Source organism: Akebia trifoliata, chromosome 3, assembly GCF_017979445.1.
Source record: "Akebia trifoliata isolate Shusen 1 chromosome 3, ASM1797944v1, whole genome shotgun sequence".
Taxonomy (NCBI): Eukaryota; Viridiplantae; Streptophyta; class Magnoliopsida; order Ranunculales; family Lardizabalaceae; genus Akebia; species Akebia trifoliata.
Window position 1 is genome coordinate 48,046,979 of NC_141377.1, and position 19,214 is coordinate 48,066,192.

The 19,214-nt window shown below is 34.9% G+C and overlaps 2 protein-coding genes across 2 annotated transcripts; both read right to left on the minus strand.

Moving 5' to 3' along the window:
- Window positions 1-4,165: 4,165 nt before the first annotated feature.
- On the minus strand, window positions 4,166-5,561 carry LOC147407530 (myb-related protein 308-like). Its single transcript, XM_086436160.1, has 2 exons — window positions 5,000-5,561; window positions 4,166-4,821 (listed from the first exon to the last, which is right to left on the minus strand). The coding sequence occupies exons 1-2, from the start codon at window positions 5,260-5,262 to the stop codon at window positions 4,353-4,355; spliced, it is 732 nt and encodes a 243-aa protein (XP_086292286.1). The 5' UTR covers window positions 5,263-5,561; the 3' UTR covers window positions 4,166-4,352.
- A 3,726-nt stretch (window positions 5,562-9,287) lies between these two features.
- Window positions 9,288-18,187, minus strand: LOC147407531 (L-ascorbate peroxidase 3-like). The gene is made up of 9 exons (XM_086436161.1): window positions 17,813-18,187; window positions 16,963-17,087; window positions 14,722-14,771; window positions 13,465-13,530; window positions 13,333-13,381; window positions 12,715-12,797; window positions 11,113-11,192; window positions 10,890-10,992; window positions 9,288-9,656 (listed from the first exon to the last, which is right to left on the minus strand). The coding sequence occupies exons 1-9, from the start codon at window positions 17,923-17,925 to the stop codon at window positions 9,459-9,461; spliced, it is 867 nt and encodes a 288-aa protein (XP_086292287.1). The 5' UTR covers window positions 17,926-18,187; the 3' UTR covers window positions 9,288-9,458.
- Between the last annotated feature and the right edge of the window lie 1,027 nt (window positions 18,188-19,214).

Here is a 19,214-nt window from a genome sequence, read left to right on the forward strand (position 1 = left end):
AAATAAAATAAAAAAGCGAAAAAATCTTAAATTAATAAAGAAGACCAAATAATCTTAATAAAATATATGAGATATTAAATTTGAAGAACATAGAAAATGAAAATTTTGAAGTGGTAAAACTAAATTTGAAGTCATGTAGTTCTAATTGAAAGATGAACAATGAAGAGTGATTTATGTTGACGGACTTAATATGTCAAAGATTTAAATGATGGCGATGGTGATGTTGATGATGATAAAATGATCATTATGGAAACCAACGAATGTTGGGCATAGTGGCCAGGGCGTCTCTCTTCAAAAAAGAGAGGTTTTGAGTTCAAACCCCCTCATTGGCCACCCACATGAATTTATCACAACTTATTTGGTATGTGTGGTTTGTGAGGTATTGCATGTACATGAGGGATTTGGGTGAGACTAGTTGCCTTGCCTCCTAGTCAGATTTATGAGTCTGAACATTGCATCATTGGGAAGAAAAAAAAAGAGAAAAAAGTGACCAATTTGGCATTGGGTCACCTTGGACTTTTATGAAATCCAGTGAACCGCTAAGATGTGAAAAGAAATGGAATGTCTTCCTACCTCCGCCGTATTTTGGACCCTCATTCTATAATCCAAGCACATTGGACATTATAATTTTCCTTAACAATGATGGATGGGAAGTAGTCATTTTCTTAAATAACAAAGTATTAAGGATCTTAGAATAAGTAGGAATGGAATGGGAACTCGGACATTCCTTAGCTTTCAGCAACTTTCAAATAACTTTAACTAAATCATGGATGGGTAGTGACCGAAGAGGGTTTTTGATTGGTTTAAGGAGTCAAAGAGTTTGAAACTGATCACTCTCGGTGGAAGTCGATGCTATTTTTTTAAATTTAGCAGGTAGCAGCTGCAGCTATGAGTAGTTGGTGTGATGAAGCTTGGAAGGTTCATGGAAGCTTCTAACATTTCTACCTAACTTGGTTTGAAAAAGGCATCAAGTGATGGGTGGTTGGTGAGACTTCATCACTACTGACCTCTTTTGTTTGTTTATGTCCATATGCTGACGTTACTTTTGGAGCAGCTACCACGCGTATCTCCTTTTGCTCTTTTATTTATTTATTTAGTATTGTTGTTGGGTTCAACTCGACTTTTTAAAATTTAAACGAATAAACATAGTTAAATATGGAGAAATAGAGAGAACAACAAGAGCATGATAATTTTTTATGGGATTCATTGCAAAATTGTCTGATTACATTAGAAGCCCATTTCTCTCCATCTTTCATGTGAGATCAATCCTCTATTTGTATTTGGGATAAGTGATACATCACAGTGACACACTTTTATTTTATTTTATTTTAAATCATGATGTTTTCAAAGTAAGCAATCGAATCATTGAACAATTAGTGAGCTATTGCTTCGTCTAGTCATATTAATAATCACGTTATGTATTTCTTGAAAATTCCAATGCCTTGCACTTGTCGCTCAAAAGGGCCATCTAATTTTTGTTGTATGTATATGTATATGTAAATGTTCAACTTTATTTAGTAAATAAATGTATAAGTTCTCATAAATGATTCTTGACTATTATTTTGATCAAATTTTTTTTATGATGATTATATATCAGTAATCAAAATAATACTTTTTTTATTTTTATTTTTTATTTTTTCCTTATTCATAGTCTAACAAGAGAATATCAAAATATTCCATCTCTTTGGACTTCAAAATGTGCCATAATACATTTATAGAAGGAACATATCAGACTTCTAATGCTAAGAGAATAACAAATTATCTTCTACAATTAATGTGAATTTTGGGTAGGAGTGTGATTATAATGAGTTTGACAATTCACATAGGTTTTATCTATTTAGATGGTCCCATCAAATTCATTCTCCCAACTGTATCCCAGTACTCTATTTCTAAGAGGTTTTGCATTTAATCGAGGTTGGTGGCATGGTACCTCAAGATATGTCATATTCAGAATTATAACATTAAAAAGAACTGAGAAATAAGAGGTTGAGATCGTTTGAGGTTGGCCATTTGTCGATGTGGAGCAACAGATATAGAAAAAAAAAAAAAAAAATTGAAAATATTATAATCTAAACAAAAAATTAAATAATCAATTTCTTAATTTAATTTTATTCCTTAACCGCAAAAAAGTCTGATTGAACCAAATGGTCCGATAACAGATTTTATATAAAAAAAATCAATTTGATTTTTGAATCACCAGGTTTTGTGAATGCTTGTCTTTTTATAAAAACAAGAATCTTTCCTAAATGCACTCAAAATAATACTTGAAGTAGTACTATGTGTGCAAAGAACCATCGATTTTCCTCAAATCTTAAGACTCAAATCTCGAGAGAACACATCTATGGTTTTGTGCTTACTCAAGTATACTCTGATCGATGCTCCTCCTGTCTAATTTCAAGCCATTTTTGTAATTTTCTAAAAACAAATGAAGGAATTTTAGGGTAAAAAGAATGCATATTTTTATTTTTTATATAAATATGTAAGTAATATCAGTTCAACCTAATTGAATCAAGATCCTACCCAGTTGGACCATTTTGAAATTTTATAATAATAATAATAATATTGACTATTTAAAGAATTATTGAAAAAGATTCACAATAAATGCAGAGAAAATCTAATATTCACCAATTATGGATGTTGGTAAGACTTTGATTTGGACCCCCACTAATAATTATATTGCATTGTGACAGTGTCAGTGGGTGACCGTTGTCTAGGTCAATCTTTGCTACCATCATCATAATCAATTAACATCTAAGTATAGACACCCTTAAATCGTTCTGTAAGGTGTTAAAAAATCCTCACATATTTTAAATATTGTTCTAACATTATTTAAGATTGTTATTTTATTTTTTTAATTTGGCATAATTAGATCAACATCATCATCTTCAAGATCTCATCTCAATAATCTAGATTTGTTCTAATGTACCTTATTCCTCCATTTAATTCTATATAAAACACAATAATGTTGTTGTTAGTGGTCTGGTGCCTAATCTGAACTGCATGAGCTAATCAACTTTTTTTTATAATAATAATAATAATTATTATCATTATTGTTGTTGTTGTTGTTGAAATGAGTTAGGAAGCCTATGAACTCAATGTTGCAGCCCTTAATTTGAATCCCAAATTAGATAAAAAGTTAAAAAAAAAAAAAAAAAAAAAAAAAGAGAAAAATACCCGTATTGCTTAAAATTAAACTTTAAATAATAATAAATAAAAAGAACACCTTGGGAAAACAAATCATTGGCCCTATAAATGGATAAATCCCACCAATTTTTCCAAAATAATTAAGCCGGCCAAAAATGAATTGAGGTAATAGGAAAAGATATTAAGGCACATACATCAATGGAAGATGAGGGGAGTTTAGGAGTGGTCATGGGGACATTTATCATAGAATAATGATTTTTTGATGCCCACTTCTGACATACACCCCCTGATGTGGCATAGGCTAGAACAATAGATCTTTATAGTCGGATACACAACCATGCATATTTTTGGGGATGTGTTGTTGTGTGTCCAAAGGAAAAAGATTTGTGGTTTCTAGCTCAAGCCACGTCAGGGAGTGTATGTCAAAGGGGTGTCAGAAAATCATGACTCTTTAACATAAGGTTCCAATGAAACTCTAGTAGAGATATTTGATGCAAGGGCAAATATGATATTTTAAGGCAAGTTATATAACTCTTGTGTTATTTTGAAATAATATTTCTTGATTTTTTTAATAAGAAGCTGGATGGTATGCACCTCCTACACCTCCACACATGCCACGAAAGTCACAATTCAAGGACTTAATGCCTAAAATCTCTCATTTTCAAAATTTCCTTGGATTGTGGCATGTGTTGAAGTGTAGGAGGAGGGTTTCAATCATCCACCCTGGGTGCATATGATCGGGATTCTTTTTTTTTATTATTATCACATATATCACTAGACCTAGGGATCCGAGCTCACAATTATAATCACCTCTTCTACTCTATATGTATCTTGGGCTGATCATTATACAACTTAGAGGAAAAGAAAAGGGAGAAAAACATGATTTTTGCACCATAATAATTAAAAGTTCCTCTAATATGTTGGAATTGATAATCTAGTTGCACCCCAATCTCATCTATTCTCCTGGTTTTGAGTAAAAGTGCAATCAAACTGGAAGATCTTTTGCAAGAACAACAAAGAAAAGGGGAAAAGAAAAACATTACTACTCCCATTAGTGGACAGAACATTATACTACATTACCTATATCAACTAAGTTAATATTGTAATATGTGTTAATAATTATACAAGTTGAAATAAGAGAAAAATAGAGAGTTGCCCATAATAAGATACCTTTTCTTTCTCTTCTCTGTTACTGCATCAACCCCAATTCAATTAAATTTTATCTCATAGCTTCTGTAATCCAACACTCCACCCTTGAAGCCTGAGAAATCACTGCTACTACTACTATTGCTGCTGAAACAACTGCACTCTTTACTATTTATCAAACCCAAGCAACAAGAGAAACATAGACTTATCTTCCCACCATTCTTCAATTGCTCTATTGGGTTTTGACAAGGAGGACTAATTTGAAGCTCAAGATTCAAGTCTGGAAATTGTTCTTCTTCGCTTTGGCTCTTCTCTTGTGTGGATTCAAACCCACAAACAATCTTATATTCTTCTTTAGCAACAACAGAAGTAAAAGATATGGTTTTAGCATCTGATACCGACTCATTTATCGGTCGGTGTGTCGTTGGGTCTACTCCTCGACTCAACAATTTCCTCCTTATGTGTGTGTTCCAATAATTCTTTATCTCGTTATCTGTTCTCCCTGGTAGTTTCCCTGCTATAAGGGACCACCTATAACAATAACAGTAACAATAACAAACATCATCATCATCATTAATCAAATTCTGTCTTTAAGTCATATATGTTCATGTATGCTAATAATAACCATTAAAGATCTAATGATCCATTTTAACAAATTGAATTGAACTCTATATATTGTAACATATAATTCAATGATGAGTAGACTTACTTGTTACCAAGTATGCTATGTAACTTGATAATTAGCTCATCTTCTTCTTCGGTGAAGTTACCGCGTTTAAGATCCGGACGTAAATAATTGATCCATCGAAGCCTACAACTCTTGCCACAACGATGAAGACCTGCAGCCTTGGGAAGGGACCTCCAACACCCTTCACCATGGGCTCGTATATATGCGATAAGACGATCATCTTCTTCTTTGGTCCATGCTCCTTTGTTAGTGTGAGATTTCTCACAACAAGGAGACCTACCCATGTAGTATTATTTACTAGTGTTGTTGGTGGTGGTGGTGGTGGTGTGGCTTTAAGCCGGCTTTAAAGATTTGAAATAGGCATTTATAAGATTTTTACTAGAAGGAAAGAAGGGGCTGTGACCCTTATTGCTTCTAGATTTGAGTTGGTGAGAATGTCATCTTGTTTTGTGAATCCCGAGGTAAAGATCCAAAATTTGGTGTACATAATTAAGATCTTGAGGGACTAGTTGGTGGCCTCTCTCTTAAGGATACAAGCATCATCATCATCATATAGTAGATTAAAGAAGACAAAGTCTAGGTAACCTTCAGGTAGGTATGAAGTAAGGTATTAAAGTATGGAGTGACAAAGCGTGATCCCTGCCTTATCTGAAGTTCTGAACTACTTTAGATAAATTAATGCAAATTACCCCACAAACCTTCTCTAACACATTAGACGACATGTATTACAATACAAATATACGAGTATATAATCTAATTATTTTATAGTGTATGGTTGGGAAAATAACCAAATGGGGTTGCAGGTTTCTTAGGGAATAATAGGAAATCGACAAAAATTTGACTCTGGTGAATCGAATTGGGACACAAATGAGTCATCCCTTCCATTCAGATTATCTGATATTATTTTATGAAAAATTATTATTTTGTTTCAAAATGTATATATAAAACAATCATACAAAAGATGTGACTAGATAGAATTGAATAGAGGAATAGGATTCATTTACCCAACCCCAAATTTTTGGGACAAGACTTCGATGATGATATATGAAACAATGATACATTTTCTTAATATTCCATCTGCTATAAGAATTCCATGATTCAGATCAATTAAATGTCCATGTTCGTGAATCACTCGACTCAGATTGGCCAATTTTTAATTTTGTTTTTAAGATCCCAAAAATAAAAAATTTGATTGTTGCTCATCTTAATTTAGGTTAGAAATTTTCCTAGTGGTTTGGATATTTTCATATAAAATATGTAAATACCAGTTGTAATTATTTAATGTATTGCTACTGTATGTATATAAAAAAGAGAGTAGAGTTTCTAGAAGGAGAGGTTGGGGGTAAAGGAAGGTGCAATAAAGAAAGGAGGATAGAAAGGGGAAGTGGTTGTGGTTGTTTGTGGGCTTTGGTTCACCTTCCACTTTTCTTTTTTGTTTCCAAACTTGTGGTGTAAGTTTGGGCAAGGAGGGTAGGGTTAGGGAGACCTTTTGTTGTTATCTCTTAGTATTTTGTTAACACTAGTGTTGCCTATGCCTACCACACATGATAGCCACTCTTTATTGAATTCCCCATGACCCTACCAACTTCAATCAACTCATAATCTTTTCTTCCACTTTTACATATATTAGAGAAAGATGGAGAGATTGGGGGAGGATGTTGCGTAAAATTAGACTTGGATGATTAACGGATATACTTCATCCTGATCAAATTAGAAGAAATTTTTTGTGAGACAAACTATTTATTAACGATATAATGTTGGTTAATCAAGAAGCAATATTTTCATAGTTTGAGCGTTGAAGAGTTGAAGACGTTGAGATGGATGAATGGAAAGACTAAGAAAGATACTATATGAATGAACGCATTTGTAAAAGTGCAGGGGTAAACCAAGGAAAGTCAATAGGGATGGTTTGATCATGTGAAAATGAATATGAACTCTCTTGAAATAAAAAATACATGAATTTGCACATAATGGAATAGGGGAATAACAACTCATTCAGCCGTCCATACATTTTTTGAGAAAGAACTTTGATGATGACCCAATAATATATTATAAAGAAAGAGAGAGAAAACTGACAAATGTTCTCCTTAATTTGTATTTATCTTTTTTGTTGTGTAGGCCTCTTTGGCTTGTTTTACCTACCTTTTTACCAATTCTTTTTCTGTCCTTTCTTGCTCAAGATTCAGTTCTTTCTGAATGATTTTAAGTGTGGAAGAATGTACCCACATTTTGTCTTTTACCTTTAAAAATTAGAGCTAAGTTTATCCATTTCTTTTGCTTTTGAGAAAAGTTACTGCAAAGCATATAAAATCTGTAAAGCTCTCTAATTGCTGATCAAAATCTTCACAAATTATGTTGTCAGACACATTAAGGACCTGTATGGAAGAAGAGGGCTCGGGGTAAAAGTTGGTAACTCACAAAAGTTTAGATTTTATTTATTTTTATGGGTACCTTAGAAAAAAAAATTTTGGTAACTGAGGTGTCTGGGCCTCAGGCCTCTTGCAGTAGCCGACTAATCCTTGGGCACATGCACTCCCTCCCCCTACTTGAACCGGATAATTTCTGGGATAAATCCCTGAGGATGGCCCCTAAGGAAAGATTCGAACTCAACACCTCCATGTCCTAGCCATCTCTCCAACCCTTTGGGATTGGAACTTTAGAAAGTTGATACTCTATTAACTCCTAAGGAATCACAACTCTCAACATATGATGTGAGACTTACAACTTATTATTAAGTTGATAACTCACCCTAGAGCCCACTGTAAGAAAACAAGTGACGACGATCATGATGGATCGTTGGTTTGCAGAGTCGTACCCTTGAGACTTGGATTTTTGAAGTTCAACTTCTTATAGTTGACAATGAGTTATTTACAACACCAGTGTGTGGTTGCCAGAGAATTCACCACATTGACAACTCCAGTCACCTCCATCATCATCAACACCACAAGTGAATCACTGGAAAATTAGTTGCTTTGATTGACTAAAATGTCCCAGTGATTATGATAAGTTTGCCTAACAATATGACTATCAAACTTATTTACTCTTTTCCTAATCTACCTATTTTTTGGAATTTAGAGATTCATCATTACAACTAAGAAAGAAAATTGATGATCTGTATTTTATCCAGAGTTAATAATTGCTTTTTCTCTCTGATTACATTTTAAGTCTATATATGTTATACAGAATGGATGAATTTAGGCAGACACCAATTCACAATCTGCCACAGATGCTGGCATCATGAATAATTCAGTCGTGCCCACTTAGGAGATCTCCCAATTCACACCCATACACACACAAACACACGTGCGCGCACACATACATCCCTACCCGCACAATTCAGTTGTGCCCACTTAGGAGATGACCAAATTCACACCCCTCCACACACACACGTGCGTGCGCACATATACACATCCCTGCACGCTTTTGAGATGGGATTAGTCCCTATGGTCATCATGATCCTATTTCATAGTTTGCATTTTCGTGATTAGTTGTTCATATAAGATGGGAATATGAGGTCCAAATAATCAGTAATAGGGGACAAAAGCCTGATGAGCAAGTCAACCTCTTCTTGGTAGGATTAACCCATCCTCTGCTTTTGTGGCATCTTTTCCATGTGTTGTTCTTGAGGAGGTTTGACTTGGGAACAAATTTAACTAAGAGCTCCATTCCAGAGTTCAGACCTAATCATTAATCGAGAAGTGATGGGAATGACTAAACCTGTGAATGCAAAAGATTCTCTTGAAAAACAATCCTAAAGATTCAATGAGTGGGACGGCGGAACGAAACAAAACCAATTCATTTATTCTGGGAGGTTATGGAATACCCCTACAAATGAAACAGACATTGAAAAGTAAATATTCAACCACGAAAGTCTTGAAGATTGCTATGTTTTGGGCAAATCAACAAAAGTCAAAATGAAAATGCATTCTATCATTCTGAAAGACGTTATAATATTAAAATAATAGAAATATACATCTAGTTATATATACAAACAAGGTATCAATCCCTACGCGACAGATTATCTAAAAAACTCTTATGATTCAAGTCAAACTGTTAAAAAAACATGCTCATGGGGTGCTCAATTTTTTCCTGATCAAAAGAAAAAAGGTAGCACCCTGTTAACACACATGATGAACCCCAAAAAAGAGAACCTTTAATTTCCTGCAAGATCCACAACCCCATAACAAAGAAGAGAGATTATAATTCCATGCCACCATTTTATAACACCAACCCAATGCGGGAATCAGTTTTCAGTTCCTAAAAAAAAAAGAAATTTTCCAGAGAAGCTAGAGAATGAGGACCTCACATCTTTCATAACATCTGATCATATTTATTTGATGTCAGGGAGAAGAATACAATTGTAAATCAGTTATAATTCAATAGAAAATAGTAGTAATATCAGTCATGTACATTATCCATATTCAACTAATTCATGTATTGATACCCATGCAATGCATGAGTGGGTTCAAATCAGTCCTATTCACTTGACTCTTCTGTGAACTTCATAAAAGTAACCCAGGGCAACAACAGCCACAGCAACTGCAACTCCCACAATGCTTTGTGCCAGTGTGGTACTGCTCTTTGACAAACAAGTGGAACAAGAGGAAGTTGGTGTGAATCCCAGTTCAGAAAGTTTCTTGTGAGATACTGCATAGTCTCTGAAAAAAGCATCTTCGTCCTGCCATGGCCAAAGTGAGGATTATGTGATTCAAAGCTAAACATATCTAGACACAACTCCGTACATTTATAGACAAGAAAATCTTTTTCATTCATCTGTCTGGTTTGCAACCCGAATTTTTCTGTAAAATGTGTCAGAAATGGGATACTAATTTCCTAGTCCAAACACAATATTTTCCCAAAAACTGCATGGTACAAGCCTAACAGAGCTGAAATGGAAGCTGATTAAAGTTTTCAGAATGGCTATTATTATAAGGTACCCCCCATTCACTTAGCCGACACCTATTGGACCATACATCCCAAAGCAATAATGATACTAAATACAACCCATCTAACTTATGGACATTACCTTTGACTTGTTACCCTTAGCCATAGCCTCTTTCTCATTTCATGGGTGGGAGTTGAAAGACATTAGATATCTATAAAATAAAACAGGACGGTTGACCCCACCTTAACCATCCCCCCTCCACCCACCCACCCACCCACAGACACCACGCACACACAAAGAAGGGTAAGGATTTATTCTCGCCATGAATCTTGATGACAATTTTAACTTTATTGCCATTTCTCCTCCCCTTTCCAATAATATCCATCCAACTTTATTGCATTTCCTATTCTACCCCCTTTTCCAAGAATGCATGTTCAACTTTATATATTGCCTTTCCTCTGCTCCCTCATTTTCCAATAATACCCCTCTAACTTTATTGGCTTTCCTCTTCTACCCCCCCTTAAGCCGGCATGGGCAAATTTTAGTACATCTCTAGAAGGGGATGTCCAACACTCTTGAGAAGGCCATATTTCTTGATAGCGGAGATGTGGCAAGGTACATAAACCAAAATTTTATGATCATTTTAATCATGCTAGAATCGATTCAGTTCATGGACTGTTTTCCACTTTAATAGTTCATGTAATTGTGTAATTTCTTACAGGTTATGGACACCAAAAATATCTATGGTTCTCAACCCCATATATTTACTCATCTAGATCACTTTTTAGAGTTAACTTTTGGCAAAACTAGCTAGAATTTGGGGGGACAATAGAACACTTGGTTGTGTTACCACTTTGATTTTTAAGACAAAAACAGAAAAATGGTGCTCACCCATTCAGGAAGTCATGGAGAACTCCAAATTAATAAAGGAATACAGTAACAAGTAAATGCTAAACTGTGGTGTGTTTGGACAAGTATTGTTAGAGCTCAAAATTTTGTTAAAGGAAAAACACGTGGAGATGTTACCTTTGCATATAGTTCAACATAACGATGTAACTCAGGATCTTCCAATAGAGCTTTGTCTGTGGGAAGTTTTAATAGACCTTTATTTTCCCCTTGCAGGAGCTCCCTAATACCACATTGGTACTTATAGTAAGATATATAATCGGGGGTCATTATCTCTTTTTCATTCCAAGTAAAGAAGATGACAGAAATTACAAAAATGATATATTTCCCATGGAAGTCTTACACAAAGTAAGAGTTGTCAAATTTCAGAGGGTCGTTTGTCCAAGCGCCATCAAATCCTGATCTCTCTAGATGTGCCTTTCCCTACAATTCCAAAACCAAATGAAGTATATAGATTGGTACACATTTTTTTTTTCTTATCATGGGTATCCCCACCCTTTGGATGAGACTAATCCAACAGCCACACGCACTGCCCCCTTGAAAAGTCCTACGTGTAGCTGGTTGAATCGAGGGTCAATTGGACCCTACAAGGAGGCCACAAGGAATTCATTGCTTCGTGGGGTTTCAAACACTTGACCTACCCTTCCTAAGGAGCTTATCAAGGCTCGGCTTGCCACTTGGCCAACCCCTTGGGGTTAGATTTGTATATATATATATATATATATATAGGGTACCGTTCAGCAAACAATCTTAGGGGAACAACATTGGGAGACAAAATTTGTTCTGTATGGCTTAAAAGTTACCATAGAGATCATCCTCACAAAAAATCAGCCTAATCTGAAACTTCTAACCCCATCAAAAGTGATTTACATATTAACAATAAAAATCGACGGTGCAGAATTCTTCAACTTTGTAAACCACTTTTGATGGGGTTTGAAGTTTTAGGTTGGGCTGATTTTTTGTAAGGATGATCTCCTCACCATAGAGATCATCCTCACAAAAAATCAGCCCACTCCAAAACCTTTAAGCCATATAGGAAATTTTGTCTCCCAACATTGTCCCCCTAATATTGTTTGTCGAATGCTCCCCGTATAGATCTATAAGGTGGCATTTGGAGGCCCTAAAGAGAGCCAAACATTGTGCCAAACGTTTTTTCAATGTATGGGTTGTTAGTTTTGGAATGGGCTCATTTTTTGTGATCTCTATGATGAGAAATCATCCTCACCAAAAATCAGCCCATTCCGAAACTTTTAACCTCGTCAAAAGTGGTTTACAAAAATCGGACGGTCCACGATTCTTCAACTTGTAAATTAGGGTTAGAAGTTCGAAATGAGCTGATTTTTTATGTGAATAATCTCTTCACCATAGAGATCATCCTCACAAAAAATCAGTGCATTCCGAAACTTCTAACCCCTATTTTGAAAAATGTTTGGCACAATGTTTGTCTCTCTTTAGGACCTCCAAATGCTCCTCATATATATATGGGGGCGGTTCATGGGACATATGTAAAAACAATGGTTTTTCAAAATATGGGTTAGAGATTTTGGATTGAGCTGATTTTTTGTGAGGATGGTCACTATGATGAGAAGAGCATCCTCACAAAAAATCAGCTCAATCTGAAACTTCTAAATCCATCAAAAGTGATTTACAAATTATTGGCAAAAAATTGACGGTCCATACTCAAAATCACTTTTAATGGGGTTAGAAGTTTCAGATTAGACTGATTTTTTTTTCCGGATGATCTTCCCGTCATAGAGATCATCCTCACAAAAAATCAGCTCAATCCAAAACTTCTAACCCAAATTTTGAAAATTTATTACATTGTTTTTACATATGTTTTTTCATATGTCCCTTGATCCGTTCCCTATATATATATATATATATATATAGAGAGAGAGAGAGAGAGAGAGAGAGAGAGAGAGATGAAAGTCATAGAGAACGGTACCAGCGTGTGGCCCCCAGACAATGCCACAATATCTTTGTCAGATAGACCCATCCGATAAAAGACGTCCCTCAAATGTGGTACACCTACAACCATGCCAAAGAAGCGTGATTCTAAGGAAGGTGCATGGATATAAAAAGGCATCTCAATCACACAGATTGCAATCTATAAGCATGGTTCTAAGTTTTTGTCTCTAGGTATGGATCATTACATGCAGAGACCGAGTTGACTCATAAATGCAGATGATTCTGACTGAGTTGGGTCGAGTGATCTTGAGTTGGGCAGAGCCATAGACAATCAAGGGTGATTAAATACATTCCAAGATCATATCTTAGCCTCTTGTCCTTGAGATTTGAAACCATGCCTAGAAGGGATTTATAATTACCCACTCATCAAACAAGGGTTGTATGTACCTGGAGAGAAACTCTACAAGTCTGTATAGATATCCACTGTGTTTGTAGTTGCACATATGTAACTAGCCACCTTTTAAAACTATAGAGCATAGGGCATGCAGAACAATAGGAAGTAACTAAAGTATGTGTCATAGTCTATGAACCACTTGCCTAAGGTAAAGTTACGCCACCATATTTTGTTAGACCAAGTCAAAAAGTATTGGGATACCTAGTTTAGCATCCGGAAGTCGTCCTTCTTCAGAAGAAGCCAATGAATCCTGATAGAAAGATAATAGATAGTCATTGACAAGCAATGACTCAGTAACCAGATATGTCCCAATAAAATGCCACATTAAAATACCTTTCTACCGGGAACAAAGTCAATGGTGGGCCCACCAGTCACCTCTACTGCAACAACACCAGCAAGCTGAAAAACATCGATCAATTTAAAATGCGTTAGTCCATGATTAAACCTCATATTGCTCAACAAGGGGTTCTTTGCACGAAGTAAACAACTAAAAGTCTAGAACACACTCCCTTGAATCGTATCTGTCATTATATTTCTAAATAATCCAGTTAAAGTGGTTCTAGTATTAGATGGGCATGTTGGTTTTTTTTTAGGGGTGTGTGTGGTGGGGGGGATAAGCAGAAATGGCAACTAGGATCATATTTGCCCGTGTTATTCCAAAAGCTAGGGAATGCATTCTCCAACTTTCCATGCCTGTTTGGCAACTCTGATGCTAATATAATTCCATGTATTGGACTTGGAAATGGCATCATAAAAAGGTATGTGACATCATTAAAATATCCAACTGATGGGTCATGCTGGTATTTTGTTAATATACCACCAGGATTACGATATCTCTTCCTCATAATTGTAGGGAGTATTACTAACATATCATCATATCTTCCATTGTCTCATGTGATACTAGGGATTTGTCGGCCTGCCGAGTCCATCAAGGGTGCCAGTTTAAGTCTTTCAGACACACCCTATCATATCTAACAACACAGTTCATTCCCATGTTCAACATTGAGACCCATTTCTTGTCAAACTCAGCATCATTAGGGCCTTGCAATCACGCAATTTCCTCACGCTTCACCCTGCCTGTGTTGTTTGTGTTACAATTCATTTACTACAACATGGAATTTGAGTTTGGAGATCCATAATGGAGAGTAAGAGTAAAATTATACAGTTTCTTTTCATCATTTTTCATAAAACCTCCAAACTTGAATCAACTACTAGAAACCAAGGCAGTAAAATAAGAGAGTTGCTATTGCCGCACCAACTTTTACTAATGTCACACCAACTGCGTGCAATTCTTTGGTGATTTATATAGGAATTGGTGTGGCATCAATAAAAGTTGGTGTAGCAATAGTAGCTCTCTAAAATAAACATAATTTGCTTGCTCTATCAATGTTAGTTGCAATCTCTCACGGTCACGTAATTCATGCTCCATCTTCTATTGCGCACCTTTATTTTGTTAATATGTTTCCAATCCCACAAAGCACATGATTAAATAATCAAAGTTTACTTCTCTAAAAATCATCATCTTTTTCGACTTGAGCAAACATAATTTCCAGACAATAAACAGAAAGATGATTTCCTTTAGATAATCACCTGGTAAAGGTCTGCATAAGTAATCTTTGGATGTTTTTTCTTCACTTGTTCTGATATCAGAAAGAAAGGAAAAAAAAAAAAAAAACGTCACAAAAGAAATCATTATTTTGATTTCTAAAAAATTCATTAAGATCGAAAAAAATTACAAGATAATCTTATGCAACCTCACAAATTCATCAAACAACGATGAGGCGGTATAAGGATCAACCATGTATCAATTTATTTAACTATTTCTAGATGATGTGTAATACTGATCTTGATGTTCAATTTATGGATGACACTTATAACCAACAACACTCAAACTAAATGTTTGTCATATAAAACAAACAGCAGGGCAGGCTACCTCAGCCACTCTATAGTCATTTTGAACTTTTTAGGAGCTACCATATAATCCCTATAATACAGTTGATAAATCCAAAGGCAGAACCCCTTTCGGTACTTTTCAAGAAAAAAATATTACTTCACATTAGAAAATGACAGACGATAGCGTGCATTTTGAAGATATTACATCCACTTGTGACACATTTAAGCCCATGCTTCGAAAAAAGGATATCATCAATTTTTAGGTAGTCAATTGCATTTTGAATCTATCGAATTCAACTGCTCTTAGTTATTGCTGCATTTAAACACTTCCACCGATGATGGAAAGAGATCAACCATGTATGCAATTTTTCTACTTATACAAATGATTAAGAAATTTAGGGAAAAGAGGAAGAATACCCACATATATGACAAAGCACCTATAGAGTTAATTCGATGCATATTGGGGAAGGAAGGAAACTCAAACGAATATATTGACATAATTAAGGACATATGTGAGAGATATGAATAGTGTGAGAACAAATACAGAGAAAACAAATAAGTTCCCGATTACAATTGGTTTTCATCCGAGATTCCTTTGAGCTCATATATGTTCGCTCTATTATAGATGAAGTAACCGCTAATATTCAAATTTATAGATGCATAATGTTAGTTGATGAGACTAGTGAGGGACTCAATGTAAAACTAGAATTCTAGAGAGTTGCTTTGAAGTCCAAGGGCTTTAAAATAAGTATAACCAAGTTAGAATATGTGGCATGCAAATTTAGCAATTACACCTATAGAGATGAAGAGAAAATACAAATAAGGCAAGGAAATACCTTGAAGCTACCATTTTCCATATACTTTGTTTTATTATCTATAAGAATTGAGGAAGTTATTGTCCGTAGAATTCGAGTTGGACAGTTACAGTCAATGTGTGCTTCTAAAATGTTATGTGAAAGATACGTCCCAATCAAACTAAACGTCAGAATTGTATAAAATAAAAGTAAGGAGCAGAAAGCTAGGGAATCAAGAAACAACATGTGCGTAGATTGAGTGTATATAGAGATGAGGATGCTAAGATGGCTTAGTGGAAAACGAGGAAATTGAACGCGTTGGGGAAATATTATATATATATATATATATATAGTCCCAATTGGTGATAAAAGAAAGGGAAGTATATTGAAATGGTTGGTCATTTGCAACAGAAGTTGATAACGACTCCATTTACAAGAAATAAACATGTTGAAGGTTCCGAAAAGTGGAAGGGAGACCAAAAGAAGGGACTGACATAGGGAGAGCAGATATGAAAACGATAAACTAACAAAAGACATGGCTTTACACAATATTAAATGGAGCAACAAGATTCGTTAAGCCAACCCCAAACCGTGAAGGATTGAAGTGCCACAAAATAAAGGAAAAAAGACTACTTCAAGAAATGACAAGTTTTATATATATAGGATGGTCACATCTGATCAAGAATTAATATAATCCATTCCATCTTTATCTTTTAAGTTAGTAAATGATTTCATAGAAGTTGACACAAATTCATATTGATGGCTCATACTCATGTAATATCTCCTACATATCCCAATACTTTCCATCATCCTATCTGACATCTCGTGATTGTTAGTATCCAAGCAAGGTGGTATTCTGATTTTCAAGTGAGACTACATTGCATTGGTTTTTTTTTTTTCCTTTTTACCAGCCTCCCCAAAAGTACACAGCCATCATACAAATAACAAGGAAACCCATAATAGGGCACAATATATCAAACACTTGTTTCAACTATACAAAAAATGTAAGTTCATGACTATGATGTGAACAGAAAACTATGAGAAGGCTACAATGCAAGGGCATCACCTTTTTGAAAACATTAACTATTTTTGTACTTATATAACAAAATAGTAAATATGCAGACACTGAGAAGTGCAAGCTCACCACAAAATTCTATTGCTATATTCAAGCCCTTGTTTGCACCATGTTTCAACTCTTCCTCATTCCTGATCGATCCATTAGGCCCACCCGTCTTTGTCTTAGCATCATAAGTGCCTGCATCATGCCACCTGTAGGATAAAAGAAAACATAATCTACTAGGACTTGGCCACTACACCCCTGTGGAGATACAAAGGTTGATTATTTAAAGGATGACAATGATTGAAATCCGTCAATAAGAAAACGTTTATTGCAAAATTCAATGCAATGTGAGTATATCAAGTTCACGAATGAAAAAAGTAAATACAAGTAATCTTTTAAGTAAAATTGCATTTTAAAAGAATCGATATTGTAATTGAATAACTTCAAGGGTACAAATTCAGGTAGTGAAAGGTTAGAAAAGGGGGTTGATTCTGGCACGTAAAATTCATTGGATGCATAAAACAAATCAAAACACAATCACACGTATGATTATCAAGGAAATTACAATGAAAAAAATGCAAATAAACCCCATTACAACACCAAAGGCATCAAACCAAACTACATGTAAAAGTAAAGTGAAACCCACCCCACTAAAACTGCAAAAAATAAAAAATAATAAATTCGAGAACCCACTTGAGAATTAAGCTAACATAAACGTAAACAGTTTAAATTTCTATGAAACGAAACTCTAGGGAACCAAAGAGGCACTAAAGACAAAGAAAATTTACAAAACTACAAGAAAAGGAATAGCAGAACTCGAAAGTCGAAATGGAAAAATTTGTAATACCCATTTGAGATAACTGAGAATAAAACAGAGCCCATAAACCCAAATTTGTAATTTAAGGGGAAAAAAAAAGTGAGAGGAGAAAATTACGCCAAACGAAGCATGATAGGCGCGCAGTTCTTGCTGGCAATGAGAGCACGAAGATCTCGACGAGACTTGTCGATTTGCTTGAGGTACTCTGCGTCAACTACAGGGGCTGCCATTGGAGTTACAACAGCGACAGTAATAGAGCTTCAAGAAGAAGAACGAAGGACAGATGACAGACACGGGTTCTCGTTTGTTTATAAAGATTTGAAAAATAAACAGAATAAGAATCAGTAAAAATTGGAATGAAGAAACTGATTTACGAGAAAGGAAGCAAAGTATTGATTTGCTTAGCAATAGAAGTAAATGATATATTCTGAGCTTTTTGAATTTAGATTAATTGTTTATTGCAATTCGGTGCTTTCTTGGATCGTATAAAAAATGAAACACGATTTTCATGTCATCCCACGTTATGATAAAAAATTATTAAATGCACCATAATATGGGATTTTATTTCTATATGCCCCAATTGTTTGGGGTAACTTGATAACCTTGTTAGTGAACTTTATCCAAATTATGGTTTTAAAACTCGGTTCCGTGTCTCGTCTCGTCCATGCCAGATATCGAATTGTTTCGGATGAGTTTTTTGATATGGTAAGACATCTCTTTCAAAATTTTGAAAAATGAACCTGGAGTTTTAAATCTCGTTCGAAAAATTGACTTGTTCATCCGTCTAGTCCATGCCTGATGTCGAGATGACTCGATATATCTCGATCTCGGACAAGTTTTGAAACCATGCTCTAGATGCCCTTCACTTAAAGTACAAAATTTTAAAAATTAAAATTCTAATTTGATAGGTACTGTTATTGTTGATCCTCAATGACACTTTAATTTAATGTAAATAAAATAGGAAACTCCACTTAATAATCATGTTAGCACCACTATCACTAGTGTAATCTTTTGAATATTTGTTGGGTTCGTATCATTTGGCATTAGAATCAAGCATATCAAATTCAAATATCAAAATGAGCGACTTAAGAAGAATACCTAAGAGCTTAAAAAGAAGGGTACCATGGTGAAAGCCACCACAAAATGGATATTTTAGTACTTTAACAAAAGGGGGAAGTCTCAAGGAAAGAGCCATATGAGAACCCAAAAGAAATAAATCCAACTTTAAAGGAACCTATTAATTTTTGTTTTGATTTCACACCTATTAATTTTTGTTAATATTTGAAATACCTACTTGAGAAACCCCACATGTAGTTTCAAAGAGAGCGTTCTATCGAATTTTTGAAACGGATTGGAAGCTTCAAAGTTTTACTAGGGTGAAAATTACCATAAAGTGAGCCTTCGTAATTAAATATTGACTATTGAGTGTGATGGTTTTATGATTCTAAAAAGAATATGAACTTAACTTCGTGCACCACTAACACCTAAATAATTCGGATGTATTGATTTAATTTGTATT